General features: G+C 28.0%; 5 protein-coding genes across 5 annotated transcripts in view; 2 read left to right on the forward strand and 3 right to left on the reverse strand.

The window, feature by feature from the left end:
- FASN3 (Fatty acid synthase 3) overlaps positions 1-719 on the reverse strand; it is a 30,203-nt gene extending 29,484 nt beyond the window's left edge. Inside the window, exon 1 of the mRNA XM_015512557.2 lies at positions 584-719. The gene's annotated coding sequence lies outside the window, so the exon portion shown is untranslated. The remainder of the gene's footprint in view (positions 1-583) is intronic.
- On the reverse strand, positions 567-7,502 carry LOC107164649 (CXXC finger protein 1). The gene is made up of 11 exons (XM_089220139.1): positions 7,084-7,502; positions 6,891-7,012; positions 6,455-6,545; positions 6,270-6,372; positions 4,910-5,070; positions 4,660-4,851; positions 4,464-4,601; positions 3,993-4,151; positions 3,745-3,906; positions 3,458-3,595; positions 567-1,120 (listed from the first exon to the last, which is right to left on the reverse strand). Exons 1-11 carry the CDS (start codon positions 7,096-7,098, stop codon positions 914-916), a joined length of 1,488 nt encoding a protein of 495 aa, XP_089076265.1. The 5' UTR covers positions 7,099-7,502; the 3' UTR covers positions 567-913.
- Positions 7,503-11,556: 4,054 nt separating this feature from the next.
- On the reverse strand, positions 11,557-12,773 carry Taf11 (TATA-box binding protein associated factor 11). Its single transcript, XM_015512558.2, has 4 exons — positions 12,396-12,773; positions 12,250-12,337; positions 12,063-12,159; positions 11,557-11,998 (listed from the first exon to the last, which is right to left on the reverse strand). Exons 1-4 carry the CDS (start codon positions 12,587-12,589, stop codon positions 11,865-11,867), a joined length of 513 nt encoding a protein of 170 aa, XP_015368044.2. The 5' UTR covers positions 12,590-12,773; the 3' UTR covers positions 11,557-11,864.
- A 199-nt stretch (positions 12,774-12,972) lies between these two features.
- Positions 12,973-16,346, forward strand: LOC107164667 (uncharacterized). The gene has a single exon (XM_015512576.2). It carries the CDS (start codon positions 13,402-13,404, stop codon positions 15,895-15,897), a length of 2,496 nt encoding a protein of 831 aa, XP_015368062.2. The 5' UTR covers positions 12,973-13,401; the 3' UTR covers positions 15,898-16,346.
- Positions 16,347-17,666: 1,320 nt separating this feature from the next.
- On the forward strand, positions 17,667-19,805 carry Zfrp8 (Zinc finger protein RP-8). Its single transcript, XM_015512554.2, has 6 exons — positions 17,667-18,642; positions 18,790-18,881; positions 18,965-19,107; positions 19,171-19,285; positions 19,363-19,471; positions 19,535-19,805. The coding sequence occupies exons 1-6, from the start codon at positions 18,253-18,255 to the stop codon at positions 19,688-19,690; spliced, it is 1,005 nt and encodes a 334-aa protein (XP_015368040.1). The 5' UTR covers positions 17,667-18,252; the 3' UTR covers positions 19,691-19,805.
- Positions 19,806-20,568: the final 763 nt, after the last annotated feature.

Genomic DNA, 20,568 nt, shown 5'->3' on the forward strand with positions numbered 1-20,568 from the left:
AAAAAAAATGACAATGATTACCTATCCAGAATCTTTAATATGTTTAGGTAAGACACTAGTTATTTAGCTAGATTATTATAGTAATACAATGTAGTCAAATTAACCTAAATACTATAAGTTTAGATTTTAGAATAAAATCCGTATTTAATATACTTTTGATTTTTCAGTACATGAAACGTATCATACTTCAACTCTGTCTATATATACATGAAGACTTGTAAGTAACAAATATTAATTATTCTACTTTATAAAAATCAAATAAAACAATAAAATAATCTTATACTTATATGATTCTTAAATAAATTTAGAAAATTTCTAATTAACTTAAGTTTATTGATCATCATTCATCATAAATGTCAAGACTTAAGTGTTCATCATTTATTCATAAATATTTAATTACTTGAAAAAAAAAAAAAAATTTTAAAAACAATTTTCAATAAAAATAACTCAAGATTTCAAAACTGATGACATTTAAATTTGTACAGATACAAGTTTAACCATCAAAACACATAACACAGTGTTTTATAATATAAATATTAATACTATGAGAAAATAAAAATAACTAGTAACTATTGTAACTTACCGTTTAATGAAAAAATGATAAATATATAAAATGTCCTTAATTGAAATTGATCCAACGATTACTGAAGTTGTGCCGAGAAGGTTCTCGGCAACACAATGACAAACATACCCAGTTCAGGGTGAAAAAGAGTCAATCAAAAAACATATTATTGAATTATTCATGAACTTAATAAATATAACATCAAGGTCAATGAATGGACAAACCATGTGATTGACTTATAAATGCAGTATTAAATTCGGAATAAAAAAAAAAAATCAATACAATTAAAGAAAATTTTGGTGAATTAATTGAAAGAGGTCATTGTTCTCCTTTTTGAATTCACATTGAACCCTATTCATCAGATACATTAGTTGATTTTGAAGAAACACAAGAATTGTTTTCACGTTGATGTTGAGAATTCTTTGCTTCAGCAGATAGACGTTCCATCAATTCATGGTCATAAGTAGAGTGTAGCATTAATGCTAAAACTCCTGCTCTTGAAGACATTCTATAACGTATCTGTCTTTCCTTCTCAACTAACTCATCTAATTTTAACCACTGTAACATTAAAAAAAATTGTATTTAAGAAATATTACAAAAAAAAGAGAATAAGATAACCATTATGCAGTACAGTGTAGGTGTAAGTGTACCTAGTCAGTGAGTAAGTTACTGTTTACTTAAATTTGAATTCAATGATCAGCATATATTCAAAGTATATTTTATGAATTATAATATATTTAAATTACAATTAAGAGGATATTGCAATTGCATAAGTTGTCTGTATGTTAAACATATACTACATGGCATATTCTTGTTCACTAGTTATAATAGTGTGCTTTTAGATTTGATATTAAATTTAATGGATCCTTTATCAAACTTTAGGTTAGAACATTATCAGTGTTCTCTTGTTTGTTCTTTACAACATTTTAATTTTTAAATAAGAATGTCAAGAATAAATATTTGAAAATGCACATAACACATTTAAAGATTAGAATATCACAAAAAACCAGTGTAAAAGTTTGATAATGGGTGAATTCACTCTAATATCAAAACTAACACCATATACTATTGAAATTATTGAACAAAAATTTACTATATAGTAAGTATGTGTGTAAGACCGAGACAACACATGCAGGTGTGATATTGTCTTAATATAATTTATTTAGCATTCATAAATAATAATACAAATTATTAAATAAAATTGTCCCAAAAACATTGCAATTGAAAGTATTGTGCGAGTTAAAATATAATAAATATTAATTTACGTTACAAGTTTCAAATTCTCACAAATAAAATTCATAAATTACAACAAAATAAGTGATAACTAGTTGTTATTACTTATTTAAATACACACATTTTGTCCAAATTTAAGCTTAGACTGCTTATTAAAATAAATCAAACCCGTGTATTTTTAAATAGTTATAGTAAATACATACGAGGAACATTGTACGTAGTTAATCTGTTTTTAGATTAAATTAATCAAATATTTTTTTATTAACAATCCAAAATGTCAATTTTTTAAAAATAGATCAGAGTAAAAATATTTTGATAACTATACCATCAATAAAAAAACCCTAATACAGATAATTCGAAATTGACGGGACTGCTGAAAAATTTCGAATTACTGAGAGTTCGAATTGTTGAGTAGTTCGAAATAACGAGAGGGCAAAAAAAATTTGAATTATAGAGAGTTAAGAAAAAAATTTTGTTTTTGATTATCGTACATACATACATACATATTAATTATTTCAGTAAATTAGGTGATACAACATACATATTAGAGTTATTTATTGTTAATTTTCCGAAATCGTCAAAGATTTGTATTTTTTAGAATTAGACGCACTCATTACATGAACTTGACTTTACAACCGACCAAACGAAACTAAAATAAAACTACATTCGACTGATGGCTATCGATGACTCAACGAGTTAAATTACGATTAGAGATGATTAAGAAATAAAACGATAAGGTTCTTACAATAATATTCTATAGTTATTGACAATAATAATCTAAATTTCTACACGATTGTATAGTATTGATTAATTAAAAGATTATAAGAATACAGATAAAATACATTTGGTGAATATACTTTGAATTTCCCAGCATTAAACAAATGATACTTTGAATTGTCAAGTGTTAGTGGCCAGTTTTCCCAAAATTTAATTTCGAATTACCAAGTGTACTTAAATGAATTGTTTTTGTTCGAATTACTGGGTGGTTTTCAAGGAACCGAGTATTTACTTTGAATTACCGAAGGTTTCGAATTATCGAGAGTTGACTGTATATAAACATTTGTTGAAAATTTAAAATATTTATGGTCATTTGCTTTAAAATTCTACTTAAAATCTAAAATTGTGACATAAAGTAAATACAGTGTTCAAATTCTCTTTTGATGATTGCTATGTATTCAAAACATATTAAAATGTGATCTTTAATTCTGAAATGATAGTTCTGTGAAAAATGTGTTATATATTTAATGATTTATCATTGATTTTTAAGAATGAGCAACCTGTAAAATACCATTATCAATGTATTATGTGCATTGCAATTTTTTTGAATCACTTGTGCAATATTTCAATTCTTTCATTATCTACTGGGGGATGAGGTGGCCGAGCGGTCTAACGCGTCGGCTGTGGCTCAGCCGGACCGGGTTTAATCCTTGACCATCGGGCGGCATTTTTCTCCGGGCAAGTTACGGTGTCTGGAGAACAAGTGCCGCCATCCCCCACTCCGGGGTATGGCAGAAACCTACGGGTGCCCCATTAGAAATTCTGCCAAACAGGCCTCCGGTGTAGGTTAGGTTAGTACACCCAGACAATAGCGCCACACGAGTATTTATTTATTTATATTATCTACTATAGATAAGCATTATTAAACAAAAAAATTTAGTTTACCTGCCGTACTCTTTCCATATCAATTTCAGCCCTCCTTAATTTATTCCAACAGTAGTGTTTAATGCATGTTTTCTTAGGCACGCGGCAAAATTCTCCAGTTAAATTGAAAACATTTGAAACGAGCGGACAGCCACATACCTGAAATATAAACAATAAAAAATATTAATGAATTATACTTTGTACTAACACAAAAACAAAATAATAACAAAATATTTAAAAAAAATTTACATACCTACATAAAAAAAATAAAAAATAAATTCTATCATTATCAAAACAAATATTTTTACCTCAGTATCGCTAATGACAGTTGAATCTTTAAAATGCTCTGGGCATAAAACTCTTAATCTTTTACAATAAGTACCTTGTGAAGAATTATAAAAATCACAAAACATATTGTTTCCGTCAATTCTAGTTTTGTAAATTGAACCAAATGATGACTGACTCTCATACTAAAATGTTAAGATGAAATCAATTTTAAAAAAACAATAATAAGTAACTATACTAATTGTCAAATGAAAAATTTATAAAAACAAACCTTATTAAAACATTTTTCCATATGCTTTACAGCAGTTCTTGTGTGTATTTCATGTCCACATGTCACACAGTGCATACTCATTTCTTCGTCAATATCTTGCACTTCTTGATTCAAATCAACAGACAACAACTTTGCTTTTTCTAATAACTTATCAAGCTCCTTGAAATTGAATAAATATTTATTATATTCAATACTGATTTAGCTATATTACATTCTCATTAAAAACAAATTGTTATTGTGAAAAATAAACACATGTGTACTAGATATTAAACAACGGTTAAAATATCAAGAGATTTTGAGAACATATTTTTCTGTAATTTTTTATTTAATAATTATAAAAACCAATGCTAATTAAATGCCTTAACTCTCACACTTTCCACGCACAATTGTGATTCATACATCAATGGATCAATGACATGTTTTATATAACTGATGAGCTAGTTGAAATTTAAAATAATAAAACATAATTACTTTATGTCTTTTATCCAATTCTTTCAATATATCTCTAACTTCTAGTTGTTCTTTTCTAACTACTTCTAGGTTTCTTTTATTTGTTTCTTCTGCAACACATGGTGATAAAGCCCATTCTTGAAGTCTTGGAGGTAGTACCTAAAATAATAACAATAAATCAATTTAATATTTATAGTTAATAAAGCACTAAACTCACATGAAAAATTCTAGCATTAGCTAAACTTAAACCACATTTGTCTGAACAGTACTTGGAATTAAACCTTGCTATTTGAGTACATCCAGGACCGTAGCAATGATCACGGTTTAACAATGGTAAACTAACATGATCACCATCAGAACTGGAATCCTTTCGTTTTCTCTTAGTTGACTTGGATAAAGGCCTATTTTCCTATGATAAATAACACATTATAATTTTAGTACTAAATAATAATAACTAAATATTTTACTTGTTTGTTGACATTTAAACATATTTTATTTTCACATAAATCTGTACCACCAAATCTTCGCATTTCAGAACATCCCAAACATAAACCACAATTTTCAATTCGTTTACAATTTTCACAACGACCGCAAGATCTGTGTTTAGGTCGATATTTTTCACGACTATCTAATATACAAATAAAGTAGTAGTTATGATAATATTAGTACTTAATAAATCAAAAATATTAATGAAAATTTTAAGTTTTTACGGTAATTTTCTTTTGAAAAAAAGCTAATCGTTTGTTATCATACAAAATTTATGCTTTTCTACCTCCTAGACAAATTTAATAATTAAATTAAATTTTTTTATTTAATATTTACTAATTGAGAGTGAATTAATTATCACAATGAAACAAAATGATATGTTTAAACTGTTTAATTTTTTCAGATCTTCAGATATAAAATACTTATTTTAATTAATTAACTATTTTTTTCCGTGCAATCACGCAACTGAAATTAAAATTTGACATGCAAGCACAGTTGCACGCGATTAGTTGGAATCTGATTACAAATTAGTTTAGTTTAAGAGTATGCCACACCCGCATGTGTTGTCTCTACCTTACAAACGTATAACATAGCAAAATCTGTTCAGCGCGATACAACTTTTCTCCCTCAATATTTATATAGAATTTTCAAAATTTTACAACGCATAGGTAAGAACTTTATCTGTGTCATAGCGTCGCTATTTTTTTGATAGCACAAACCAATAATTTTAAGTAACTTAATGAAAAAATAAAAAATAAATGTATTTTCTTAAGCTTATAACTTTAATTATATTTATGTTATCAAAAAAATTACGACGCTATGATACAGATAAAGTTCTTACCTATGCGTTGTGGAATTTTGGTAATTCTACTATAAATACAAAGCGAGTAAAGTTGTCCTGCGCTTAACAGATTTTTCTATGTTATATGTTTGTAAGACGGAGACAACACATGTGGGTGTGGCGTCCTCTTAAGTTGAATAATGTGCAGTTTCCTAATTCCCTACATACGTAAAGTTACCAAACCGTCACTCATGTAACTAATTAGATATTCCAGTAGTAAAATAGTAAAACAATTTTACCATGTGTAGATAACCTTACAACTTTATTATAAGCATAAAATATCCCACTTAATATTTAAATTTATAAAAATATTTTAAATGATTCTCCCAAAAATGTTACACATTTTGTAATATGAAGAGTGCTTGAATACTAAATATTTACTTTCAAAAGAAAATGAATATATTAAATATACAAATTAAAATTAATTTTTTAAGATGCTCAAAACACAGTTTTAAACAAATAATACCAAGTTTTTTGACTTTAATATATAGTTTATTCACCTCGTTTGCTCTCAACATAGTGATCATTTTTTTCTTTAAAATCACTACGACTTAATGAAGTTTTGAAAATAGTTTTCAACGAAGCATCTTCTGATTTACATTTCTAAAACAATATGGACAATTTCGTAAAAGTATTATTTAGTATAATTTACAAAATTTCTATATTATATTGATTAAGGACATACATCACAAAAATAATGTTTGATGAGTTTTGACTGCTTTCTTGTTATTCCAATACAATCACCATGATACCAATCTTCACATGCATCACAGCCACTATAATTAATAAATGAAACGCATTTAAAAAATATTTATCAAAAGCAGTTTTCTAAATAGCAAGCATAACAACATAAAAACATGTTCATTACAGACATCAAGTTATTAATTTTAAAATATTTATAGAAAATTAGGAAAAACATATTTATATTATGCTCGTGTTATACTTTAAACATAATAATAAATATTAAATACTTAATAACATGACAAGATCTTAATTTAAGTAATGTAATTGTATTATGCATAAAAATGTACTCATGGTAAATTAGGCTATAAGTGATATGAATTATATACCTAATGATTTAGCTTAAGTTAAAAAGAAGATCATTCAGTTTTAATACTCACATCATAAATCTAGAACTATCTGATGATCGACAAATGCAATATGCTTGTCCATCTTGTTTAAGTAGAGTCGCAATTTTAGATTTACGCTCTGGAAGCATAAATTGCTTGGCAATTTCTTCTTTCTACAGTATAATTAACATATTATTGTATACATATATTTAATTTACAAATAAATATTAAAATATATACTTACAGATAGTCGAGGCATATTATCATATGTATTGTCAATGAATTAAGGTTTTAATGTGATGTCCCGACGATATTTTTTACATCTAACAACTAAATTATCAGAGAAAAAAATACGTCGTGGGAAATAGCTTATTTAGGGTAAGTTAATAATGCGATTTAAGATAGGTATCTTAAATCGTGGTTAATAGTAAATAGCAATCACTAAATACTAATCCATAGAGCCGCTCTGCTGAGTAGTGAGTTAGTGTGTAGTAACAGAAGTATTGAAGTCTGTGATAGTGTGATTGCAGTAAGCACACGAATAATATATAAAAATATTTTTATATATCTGTGACTTGTGAGTAAGCAGCATGTAAGCAGTAAGCACTAAGCACAGACGACAGACTCACTAGTCACTGTCTAGTCAAAGTCAAATATATACTATTATAGATAAGTCTGTGGGCACTAATCAACCGCAGGTTATCAGCAAGCAATACCTACAACAACGATGTAGATAATACGTTAGTCCAGTGGTCCTTAACCGGTACTTGGTATAAAATTGGTATAAGTTCAAACAATTCAAAATCAATGAAAAACAACCCTTCATAGAGTAAGTTTCATTGTTTTAACATTTTGACTTTTATGCCTTTTATGAACTTATACTAGTTATACTTATGGAACATAAAAGTATAAGACGTGTATAATTGTATAGAATGTAACTACAATGTAACGACTATTTCAATAATAAAATTAAAAAATTTCTTAACGAAAACATTGTTTTGGACCCAATATGCAAGTACAAATATAAGAAATATCATTGATGATATTCTCGGTAATGATGACAAAATAAAAAAGGTTAGAAGATAATATTGTAATGATTATTTAAATTTTGGGTTCATTTATGTTGTCGAAAATGACTATCAATTCCCCTTTGTGTGGTTTGTGTACGAGGCGGTAAAGCTTTCTAATAGCACAATGCCACTATGGTATCAGCGACTTTAAAACAGCATTTTACATCTAAACATTCTAAACACCATTCTCTATTTTTTTATTTTATATTATATTATAAAATGTGTATAAATAATTGTTGTATTTGCAACTGTGTACCGCGAAAATCTTATAAAATGTTAACTGTACAGTCATTCAAAAAGTGTTTAGAACAACTGGTGTAGAAACTGCTTCAAAAAGTGATTCGTAATTTTAAGGCATTTAATAGAAATATTGTCCGCCTAGACTCTAGAGCATTAAGAAGGTCGGTTTTTTAATATTTTTTTTGTAAAGTAGCGGAATACGATTAACATTTTATGGACGAATGTATGGGACATGGGTGAATCCCCAAGTGATTTTTTGGAACTTTTTTACTGAAATTGTTAGAAATTTTTAAGCTCAACGAGTTAGTGAAAAAAATATTTATCTATCTCACTTAATTTGTATGTTAATGTCGTTAATGAACTACATTTTCGCATCTAATGAAAACCCACTTATTGTCTCCAGCCAATAATTGAATCGCATCTAAATGACATAGAAAAATTGTATATTCCAAATGAAAAGTTAAAATAAATAATGAAAAGTCTTCACATATAACTTTTTCTCTTAAGCAAGGTGTAGGCTCTCCTCCATTCCTGTCAGCAAAATTATTCCAGAGACTAACAGTGTTAACTGTTAACAATTTAGGAGCTAGGGCTGATCCTTGATAAACATCCAACTTGGGCAGAACATATTATAGTTGAAACAAAAACGACTCCTATTAAACTTCATGCAAAACTAGCAAAAGTCCCTATAACACTCCATAACTTAACTTAAAAAATAAATTGTTGCTCCACAGAACCCTCCTGATTCCTGAAGTCTATTTGGACCTTCTTTTATTTTCGTGTTTAACCGGCGATGCCGTGGGGACTGCTTGCGTATTACTTTCGCAGCGCCACCATCATTTATTTGAGATCAAATACATATATTCATTAATTGGAGGGTAGACTGGACAGTCCCTCGACTTACCCTCCTTACTTTTACATTTAATTTTACAGTTATACAGTTTATGTTGTCCGGATGATTGTGGTTGCCGACTTGCCGTTGCGTTCTCGCCCCAGCGCGCGGCGCGGCGGCGGGCTTGTTAGCCAGCTGGCCTAGAATTTCGTTCTGACTTCGAAGATACCGTAATCGTCATCCCTCCCTTGGTGCCATAGATTTGGGATGAAAACGTTGGTCGGTGGCACCTCCGACTTCTCGCAATTATTGCGAAGTGCAGGAGATCTACTTTTTCCTCTTGGGTAGGATTACATGGCCCGGCGGCCGTCAGCCTTGAATGAAAACTGACGACCAGGGATGTAGTGGAGGGTATGCGTGAGTATGCGGCGCATACCCACTTTTCAAATTTTTAAAAGAGAGCATACTAAAGAAAAAAACTTGAGACCGGAAGTATGCGCTGAAAAACATGCGTATATCCACTTCACAAAAATTGTTTTAAACTAGCTGACAGAACTATTATTATATTATGTATTAGGTAAATAAATATACTTTATAATAATATTAATTACATTGTTAAAGTTATTAAAATTTAAAATCAACTTAATAAAATAATAACTATAATTAAATGTTATTAATTTATATAAATGAAAGGAGGTAGAGGTGGAGGGGTTGATGCAGGCCGTAGCCAGACCAAATTTTCTGGTGGGGCAAAGTTAACTTTAAGGGGGCAACGCCCTTTCCCACCGTGACTACGGGCCTGGGTTGATGACAAAAGCTGCCACATATGTAGCATACTCACAAATAACTTTAGGACTACATGCCTGCTGACGACATTGTTGAATTTAAGTTTGCACCGATCAACTTTGTAGACATGAGCGGTTTTTGATGTATGAAAATATATTATCGGATCGAAATCTTTCAAATTTTGAAATTCCAAAAAATAATTGTAATACAGTGTAATCCTGGAACTTAAAGTACTAAACCTATGTAAAATTTAATTTGAATAGATCGGAAACTAATTAATCGTAATTATTCATTTATTTTCATATTTAATTTTAATAGCTGTGTTTTTTTGTAATAAAATAATTTTAAATACACATTTAAAAGAGTATATTAAATATATTTTTTTAACTAATTTAATTAACCTAACCCTTTTAGATTCTGAGCAGAGCGATGAATGTAATGATTTTACAATAATGTGTGTTTTTTTGTGCCTGTGTATATAACGATAAGTTATCGAAATAGTGTTTTAATTTTCAACTTCAGTAGCTTTTCCAGTTGGAAATTGAATCTAATTGGTGCATTGGGAGAGAGGTCAAATTTGAATTTCCCAGTAGTTATCAAAAGCACCGGGAAAAACAAAAATAAATTAATGAAAAACAGGAATTTTTACCAAAATCCATTTTTGAGAAAATCGAATTTCAATATTGGTGTAACATCTAAAACAAATTACCAGACACGTGCAGTTTTCGAAATATTTCAAATCTTTTGAAGTTATTAAAGAAATTTGAAATTTTTATTTTTATTTTTGTAAATGACAATAAAATTTTATTCTTTTGGTAAAAAAACTTCAACATTTAATACGGGGCTTGTTACAATAACGATAGTTAAAACACATGGTCACAATTTTTTTAATAAGCATTTAAAGGTCAGGTTGAGTTAGAAATTTATAAAAATGAAATCAATTTTATTGACATTTATAGAATAAAAACTAAAAAAACGGAAAATTTCAAACGTCTATAAATAACTTAAAAATAGTTGAAATATTTTGAAAATTTAATCAGGTATAGGAATCAATAAAATAAACATATGGTGTAAATTTCAAGTTTCTACAAATATTTGTTCTTCAATAACAACAAAATAAAAATATCAGTACAAGAAAAATTGAGTGTATATTCAATGTTGTAATTTAAATGCTCATAAAAATTTCATTTGACTATCCGGTAGACATTTTATATATTATAAAATAGACAAACTCATGAAGAATCTTGCAGAATTTTCAGACCTTAGATTTAAAAAGATAAATTTCTATATATATAATAAATTGCAAATTTTCGATGGTAATATCAAGTGGACTAAAGATTATAAACACCCCCCCCCCCCTAAAATTTTATCCCTAGTTGTGCCACTGATATAAGGATGTATAGAATAAATATTAGCTAACATAGTGTCTAGGAAAGCAGTTTATATTTTAACATTTAATACTTAATAGTTATAAAAAAATAATTTGTAATATATTTTTAGTTTTAATAATTGCTGAATTATTACTAAGTGAAATGATATAATTTCACGGTTATAAACTCACATTGTAGTCTCATCAGAGAATAAACAATTCATGTTTAAATTATCGTATTTCACCTGTTATTTTAATCAGAAGTGTACTGGGTAGATGACAGGCCAGTCAGTGATTTTAAAATTTTGCGCCATATTCTAGCAAAAATTAATATTAACTATTATTAATATAATAGTTAATGATTAGGTATACCCATAGGATTTAATTGGGAACGAAAATATAATGAGCCGATAACAAATATAAATAGTGAATTTTCAAATTTTATTCTTAAAAATAATTTAGTGACAATGACAAATTAAATAATACGGCCAACAGGCCAGTCTGCAATCGCTGACCAGCAGACATTTAAAAACAATTTTTTTTTTAAATACAGATTTTTGATATAAAAGATTTTAATAAGAACATAAATAAATAGATTTTTTCTTATTTATCAATATAATTAAATGCTCTACTGTCAAATATATACATTCAACATTTACATTAGTTCTCAAGTTAAAAAAATAATAGATTGTTAAACAAATACGTTTAGATTTATATTAGGTACCTATCTAAATGTAAAAAGGCAGCTTTCTACCTTTGGAAGATGGAATAGCTCCAGTTTTTCTAAGTCGCCTTACAGCCTCCCTCAAGTGTTTGGGATGTAATGGTCCTGAATCTTCTTGAGCTTCCATTATATCAAGAGCTACAATGAAAACACAATCAAAAATTATGACAATACAAAAATAAAAATAAAAATTTTCAATTACCTTCTTCAACTATTTCACCAATAAATACTTTTGCAATACCCGACATGGCAATTACAACATTTTGAGAAACAGAATTTCCAGTGATGGTTTGTACGATCTAAAATATTTAACGAATTTGTATTTGGATGATCATTATTTGCAGAGTTGATAAACATGTTAAGTCAATATACATGAAACAAATACAAACCCTTTTAATTGCTGCTTTAGGAAACACTGATCTTCTATACATTTCATATCTATCCAATTGTTCTTCGGTGAAGTTGGACACAAGAACTCTAGAATAGTAATTCAATGTAACACAAAATTATCATATTATTCTTTGATAAAAGATACCTCATTTTTTCTCTTTCTTCTGCTTCGATTTGTTTTTTACTTTTATCTTTCTTTTTTTTTCCAAATAGATCAGAAGAATTATGTTGATCGTTTGATTGTTTTGGTTCTGGAACTAAAAACAAATCTTCTTGTGAGTAATCTTTATAATGAGTGGACTCCATCTCTTGATCCTTATTAAAGATTATATTTTCCATTTATATTTTACAAATTATAACTATTAACAAAATTGAACTTTTATAGTTTTGATTAGATAGTTTAAAATTGAAATACTATCTAAATAATTACAAATTTAAATAATTAATTTTAAAATAATTAGAAGTTACTCTCAAAAAATAATTAATATTATTATAACATATTTATATTAAATTTATTCAAACTATAAAAAAAAAAATGTTCAGTGTTAATAGTGTTATACTGTTATGGTTAATTGATAAGTTAAAATTGATAGTGCACATTGTACAGTGTAGGAAAAAGTAATTTTTCACAAATTGATTGAATTATCAGTAGATTTTGGGAGCCCCTAACTCTTAAGGACTTGAATAAAATTCTTTTATCAATTATGATTAGTTGAATATTCTCACTATCTCAATTCTTAGATCAGAAATCAGAATTCGTAATTGGTAATTAATTTGTATTTCGGTCTTCCGGTTCCGATTTAGTACTTACATACTAAATTACGAATATAATTGTTAATATTATACTTTATGAATTACTCCGTCTATGAACAATTTAATCATAAGGACATTAAGAAGGTACATGCCAAACTTTTTATTTTACACTACTATCCTATGGTAACAACTGATTCATTTTTATTTCATAGTTACAACGCATTGTGTGAATAATTTAGGAAACATCAATATTACTAAGTTTGTTTTACTTGATAGCTGCTGAAAATATCTGATTAATGTGTCGGAATTTTGATTTGTGAGCACTAAATACAAATGTATGATATACACATTTTATTGTTCCGTGCATACAACTTTTCATAATTATCATTAAAATCAAAATGTTGCCTTCCAAAGGCTATTTTAAGGCTCTTGAATGTCCCTATTATACTGACTCATTTTGCGATCGACCATATTGTCACTTTAAGCATAGTAGACAAGATTTTTTGTCTGATGCAAAATGTCAAATTGTCACTGAACCAGAAAACAATTCTGTTGTCAATACATCAAAGTTGCCCGATGAACCAACATTAAAACAAAAGGTAAAGTCTAAAGTTATTGAATACATACCTAAATGTATAAAGCCAAAGAATCTTGAATCCGGTGTTAAATCAACTAATGAAATAGGTAAAAAAGACATTCCTATACCTGAATATATACCTTCGAGTGTCAAAGACATAAATTTAGATTTTGAACTTCAACCTACTAATAATGAATTTAATAGAAAAGAACAAACAGAATCAATTAACTATGCTGAAGGAATTTCAACAACTTATAATATTGGCACTAATAGTTCTAGACTGAATACAGATATTTCAGAATATATACCTACAGCTATTGAAAAACCTTTAGATAAAACTAAAAAAACTGATAAATGTCATCATGAACATAAAACATCTTCGAAACGTAAGCATGAGTCTTCAAAAAAATCTTCAAGTAGATCTAAAAAACCTAAAAGAGATAAATCTTCAGAACATAGAAAGGACAAAAAATACCAAGACAATGAGAAGAAATGTGAAAGAAGACATTCAAGAGATAAAAATGTTAAGAGTATTAATCTTGACAGTATGAATACATCTAGCATTCCTTCTGTCCCAAAATCGTTGAAAGAAGTAGTTACAGAAAAAGTAAAAAAAAAATTAGTTGAACCTGATCTTATTAAATTGGATATAGTTAATTCCAGAGTTAGTTCAAGTGATGAAGGTAATGATCCATCGACTTCACTAATCGAATCAAGTTTAAACGAATTTTTTGGTTCAGAAGATTCTGATAGTGAGCCAAAATCATGTAATGTTATAGCAGCCAAAGTAAAAAAACGAATATCTCATATTTCCTCTACAAGTATATTTGCACAAATTAATGCAAAACCAATTATGAGACCAAAAACTACAAAGTCTCTTCATGAAATGGTAGCAAGCAGAGTACAATCTAATCAAAATAATGTTTTTGGAAATCAACCAAGTGTCACTAAAATTAATTTAAATAACGATCCTAGTTTACCATTACTAAAGACTAAAACTCGTATTGCTCATCAATCAAAAATCGAAGTACGTTTATGCACTTCAGAATCTCAAACATCAAACAATTCAAATATAAACAAGAAAGAAATAACTTCAAATGTAAAATTGAATTTAAGAATAAAATCATTTAAAAATAGTAATAATATGCCAAATCCTTTACGCCAAAGCTGTTTGGAGAAACTTTATACAGCCTTCATTAATCATTACTCATCTGAAGAAGCAATCGATAAAGCCCATACAACTGAAGAAGAAGTTCATAGTAAAGCAAAATCATCTGGAATTTATAGAAACCTTATTGTTCAGTCTTTAATGAAAGCCAATAAATCACCTCAATTACAAGTTAAAAGTAATCCATATTACCCTTCTCACATGTATGGTGTTTGTCTGTATGGATTATTGAAGAAATATATTCTAACACAAGACGATTTGGAAACAAATGGTTTTCCACTAATGGGTGATAATAAATTGGCATATATTTCCAAAAATGCTCACTACTACCGACCACTTTCTAAAAAACGTAATGGTGATAAATTTGTGTGCATGAATTGTAAAAGTGAGTTTGAAGTTGATAAACATGGTATGCCTACAGTTACATTAACCAAATGTATTTTTCATTCTGGCAAGCTAAAATTTGAAAGGTCTAAAAATGAAAAATTTTGGGTTTGTTGTGACCAAAGGCAACATGAATCTGGTTGTGAATCAAGTATTTACCACATGCCTGATAAGTTTGATGAAGATGCGTTGGAAAATTTTGTTATGACTAAAAGTAAAAAATCTGACAAAAAGCCAGAAATACCAAACTTTTATGCCCTAGATTGTGAAATGGTCAATACTACATTTGGTATTGAAATTGTTCGAGTCACAGTCATTAATCATGAAGGAGAAGAAGTGTATGAATCCAAAGTGAAACCTTTTAATACTATACTTGATTATAAATCTAAATTCAGTGGAATTACTGAGGAATCATTAAGGAATTGTTCAAAGAGATTGTCTGATGTTCAACAAGATTTATTGAAGATATTTGATAAAGATTCAATTTTAATTGGTCATAGTTTAGACAGTGATTTAAAAGCATTAAAAATGGTTCATTATAATGTAGTAGATACCAGCGTTATGTATCCTCATAAATATGGTCCTCCTTATAAGTGGAGTTTGAAGTTGTTGTCTGAACAGCATTTACAAAGAATTATTCAAAGTGAAGAAGGTCATGACAGCAAGGAAGATGCTTTAGCTTCATTGGATTTAGTTTGGAAGAAATTAAAAGAGGATGTAAAGAAATTCAAGCCAATCAATATAATTAGTATAGGTAAGAGATAGTTGATGACATTAACTAAATTTGTTCATATAATGTATTGGACATTAAATGTGGCCTTAAAAATAATATGATCTCAGTTGAATTTATTTTTATATTAAAATGTATAACACATTTAAACAAGAATGTTAAGAAGAATACTCTAGTATCAATTACTGAGGGTAATTTAAAAAAATATAAATATGTTAATATTTGTTGAAAATACTACTTTAAATAAGTAATGTGAATAAATTAAGGTGGACAGTTTCTATTTCATAAACCCTGGTATTGATTTTGATCTATACCCTTGTAAAAAACAATAATAGTATAACACTATAATCATTTTTAATTTTCTTTAAATAACTTTTTGTGATTGTCATCTAATAATATATTTTATGTATATTTTATATTGAATTATTTATTATTTTGGTGTACTTCAAAATTATATGCATACAAATAAACATAATTTGTTGAATGTTATTTGTTTTATTAATTTTTAATCATTTATAAAAATTAAATAACTAAACATATAATATAATATAGACTTCTGGTTTTTAAACTATACATCACTTCGTAAATTACTATTTAGTATTTACTATATTTAGGTACACAAAAAATTGTTTAAAATCGATAAAAGTAAGAACTCAGATTAATTTTAAACCATTTAAAATATTTAGAGCCATCATCATATTATATGACAATACTGAAAATATTATAATAAATAGGATTTATGACTGTTTCAAATATTATTAACAATCATATTATGATAAATCACCAGGGCCGTATTTAGGGGGGAGCTACAGGGTACTGTTGCCCTGGGCGGCTAAGTAGGAGAGGGCGGCTATTTTTTTTATAATTTAAATTTGTATTTTGTATAATGATTAATGAGGTGTATTTTTTTTGTTGCCCCTTCGTGTCAAATTCCTAAATACGGCCCTGTAAATCACACACATCGCACAATACCTAATGTATTACAATAGCCTATAGGTAATTACTAATATTAACAACACGAAGTTCTCAGAAAAATTGATTTAACCAACCATATTAAAAGGTTAGAATAAAGTTCACCAAGAGTAATATTAATAAATAAAAAATATTCTTGAAATAATATAGTCTGACACACCACCTTTGATCAAAGTCAATTATAATAAACATATTTTTAATTTAAGAGGACGTTATATCCGTACGTATTGTCTCCATTTTAAAAGTGCGTAACATGGCAAATTTTACGATCAACCGATCACGTTTAGCCCCGAGAGTTTAAAATTTAGAGTAAATTGACCTCTTATAAAAATTAAAGTTAACATTATTATAGAGGGTTTCTCATAGGCTTTTTATTTTAATTTTAAAACATGTTATGACTTTATAAGTATTTTAAAATTGTTAATTGTTTGTATATCTTAAAATATTGATAACTTGCTTTAAAAGTAAAAATAAAAAGCCTATGAGAAACCCTCAATAATAATGTAAACTTTAATTTTTATAAGAGGTCAATTCACTCTAAATTTTAAATTCACAGAGTTAAACGTGAATAGTGAATACCTGAATACGTGATCTGCTGTCTGCTGAGCGTAAAATTTGCCATGTTACGCACTTGAAAGACGGAGACAAGGAGACAACTAGTACCATTGATTATAAATACTATTATATTTATAATCAATGGTATAACGTATGTCGTATAACAACGTCCTCTTAACACATTACTGTAACAAAATGATACCAACTGAACACCGGTATTTACATTTTACAGTCAATTTGTATTATTGATGGCTAAAATATAGGCTATGGCCTATGGCTCTTCCGGTAACATGTATATTATGAATTTGCGACTTGCGTCTCTGTTTGCTAATTGATGACAGTTTTTTTTTTATGAATATTTTTTTTTTAAGTAATAACTTATATTAATTCTGTCAATTGGGGTCAGTCCGTCACCTACCCCACTACGCGTACGCCACCTGGGTACATAATACATATTACATATATAATAAACACGAAAAACTAAAATGTCTAATAAAATTAAAATTATGAAATACACCTTGCCATAAACAGAATATTTATGATGTGCTCATGAATTTATGAATTAGTGGTTATAAGTTTATAATTTATAGTAATAAACTAATAGTTCTGTGGATATAATATCCGTGCCATAGAAAAGAATAACTGTGTTTGATCCGTGCTTTTTTTACTTTTGGTGTTTTGGTGTATTTCTGTTATCTATATTATTCTGTGATAATATGATGGTTTAATTGGTATATTGGCGATTTAGATAGAGCCGGCCGGGCAGTGTGTTATTACTGTTATTAGTATTATTTAAGAACACCCGAACACCGATCCTATTTTTTTGTTGAAGTAAAAAAATTGTTTTTATATTTTCGATAATCATGTCTGTTATGCTGGGTACTATAGACGAACATTCTACCACCGAATCTTTTACTCTTACTAGTCGTTTTTTTCCATCCAAAGTTGGCGGTAAACCAGCTTGGTTAGATTTGAAACATATTCCAGAAGCAAGCGAGCTGGCCTGTTCAAAGTGTAATATTCCTCTAGTTTTTTTGTGTCAGTTGTATGCACCAATTGATGAACCCGAGTTTCACGGTTCTTGTTTCCATCGAACTTTGTATGTGTTTTATTGCAATGAATGCAAAGACGGAAGAACGTTTGCAGTTTTCAGATCACAGCTTCGTAAAAATAATGATTACTATTCAAGTGAACCAGCTGAACCCAATGATCCAGATATTACACCTGATATGTGGGGAATAAAATTATGTAAAGTACGTAATTGGGTTGTGTCTGTAGTGTCCTAATGTTTATATATTTAATTGGATATTTAATAATATGTTTAAAATATTTAACTTGAGAAATAGGTATATTTTTAAATTTTCATTGTTTTATTTAAAATGTCTGTATTTAATTTAAAGGTATGCGGTTGCAAGTCTACGGTTGATTATGAAAATATCTATTGCAGTTTACATCATAAAAATATTGATTTAAATAAAGAACTTAAAGACAAGTATTGTATTAAATATTTATTGGTGACATTTTTGAATGTATAAATGTCATAATATTATGATACATAATATGTATACTATTTAGATTCATTGTGGTGTTACCAGAATATATTATTAATGAAGAGTCAGATGAAAGTTCTGAAAATGCATCATTGAATAGTGAGGATGACGAAAGTGATTGTAGTAAAAATAGTGATGAAGCTCAAATTCCAAAAGGTTCTCTTCAAGGTAGTATATATTTAAATTATGTTTTGGTTTATTGTTTTTTAATTTATTTTATGTTCTACATAGATATGGATGGTTTAGATGAAGCTTTGTTAGAAATGGCTTATGGTGGTGACAAAGATGATGAATATTTTGAAAAGTTTAAAAAATCTATATCTTCAGTTCCCGAACAAATTATTAGGTATTTTATAATAAATTCTGAAACAAGTATATAAAATATTAAAATTAATTTTAATCAACCATTAAAAAACTTTGTAGGTACAACCGCTTAGAGTCACCATTGTGGATCTGTACTAAACGTATTCCTGAGCCTAATGACATTCCATCTTGCCAATTTTGTGGCAAACAAAGAAGTTTTGAATTTCAAGTATGTTAATCTAAACTAAATTACTTAATAAAGGTCTAAATTATTATTATATTTTATTTTTAGATAATGCCGCAAATTTTGTACTATTTAAAATTGCCAGAATCTTCAACCAAGGAATCATTTAACTTCGGTGTTTTAGCTGTCTATACTTGTCCTGAAAGTTGTGAGGCTGGTCAAAAATATAAAAAAGAATTTTTGTGGGAACAGAGTCCAATATGATGAAATAAACATTATGTAAATTAACAGATATTATTTTCTTTACATTGCCTGATAATATGTATGATGAAACACTACATTCATAAATACATTAAGAACTTGAATTTGATAATCAAAATGTGTAGATTTATTTCAATTTTTAATCAATTTTCCACTAGCAAAATTTAAAATATATTAAATAATATAAATATTTTAAATATCATGGCCACAGCGGATTAAGCTTATTACTTGTAAATTGTAGTTATTATCATAAACTAAGATGTAGTTCAATCGTATTGCGGTTTTTGATTATTAATGAAATTATAGAGTTTTTGTGGGACTGGATGAGTATCTATAAAATAAGAAAAATATAACATTTCTTTTACTTTTGGCTTTAGCAACCTCCAGGCGTTGGGATTCTAAATTATTTCTATTATGTGTGTGTTGTACTCATTGGCTATTTTTTACTTAAGAAGATGGTAACACTTTGTTTGTTTTCTCTCTCTTTGACTCAAGTGCAACATACTCTAAATGCATTTATGCTGTATTATTTTTTTGTATATTTTTGAGTTATCTTAGAATAAAATCACCCATTAAAAAACAATGATAAAGAATAATATTCCTGAGAGTATGGCATATTGATTTGTTTAAATATTGTCTCAAGACAATTTAAACAATTAAACTACAAAAAAAAAATTCAGATTTTGATAGTCCAATAATAATAAAACATAAAAATACATTCATTGCCCCGATCAGAATCTAAAATGATGTCATTAAAAAAAATGAAATAACCGCTGACTCAAAAAATTAGTACTATTGAGAAAACAATTTTGTGCAACGTTATATAGGGTGTACCTCGAGGATTTCCCATTGCGATATCTCCCGAAATAATGGAGATATTA

The sequence above is a fragment of the Diuraphis noxia genome, unplaced genomic scaffold, assembly GCF_037042655.1.
Source record: "Diuraphis noxia isolate RWA-SAM2 unplaced genomic scaffold, SU_Dnox_SAM2 contig0002, whole genome shotgun sequence".
NCBI lineage: Eukaryota > Metazoa > Arthropoda > Insecta > Hemiptera > Aphididae > Diuraphis > Diuraphis noxia.

Excerpts from the sequence above, each read along its gene's own strand:
- LOC107164649 (XM_089220139.1), bottom strand. Across the intron at positions 4,852-4,909 it reads GTTTAAATGTCAACAAACAA|GAAAATAGGCCTTTATCCAA; the intron begins GTAAAATATTTA and ends TATTTATCATAG. Across the intron at positions 1,121-3,457 it reads ATATGGAAAGAGTACGGCAG|TGGTTAAAATTAGATGAGTT; the intron begins GTAAACTAAATT and ends TTAATGTTACAG.
- Taf11 (XM_015512558.2), bottom strand. The coding sequence starts at position 12,589 with ATGGAAAATATAATCTTTAATAAGGATCAAGAGATGGAGTCCACTCAT. Across the intron at positions 12,160-12,249 it reads CTAAAGCAGCAATTAAAAGG|ATCGTACAAACCATCACTGG; the intron begins GTTTGTATTTGT and ends TAAATATTTTAG. Across the intron at positions 11,999-12,062 it reads TGGTGAAATAGTTGAAGAAG|CTCTTGATATAATGGAAGCT; the intron begins GTAATTGAAAAT and ends TTTTCATTGTAG.
- LOC107164667 (XM_015512576.2), top strand. The coding sequence starts at position 13,402 with ATGTTGCCTTCCAAAGGCTATTTTAAGGCTCTTGAATGTCCCTATTAT.
- Zfrp8 (XM_015512554.2), top strand. The coding sequence starts at position 18,253 with ATGTCTGTTATGCTGGGTACTATAGACGAACATTCTACCACCGAATCT. Across the intron at positions 18,643-18,789 it reads GGGGAATAAAATTATGTAAA|GTATGCGGTTGCAAGTCTAC; the intron begins GTACGTAATTGG and ends TTTAATTTAAAG. Across the intron at positions 18,882-18,964 it reads AATAAAGAACTTAAAGACAA|ATTCATTGTGGTGTTACCAG; the intron begins GTATTGTATTAA and ends TATACTATTTAG.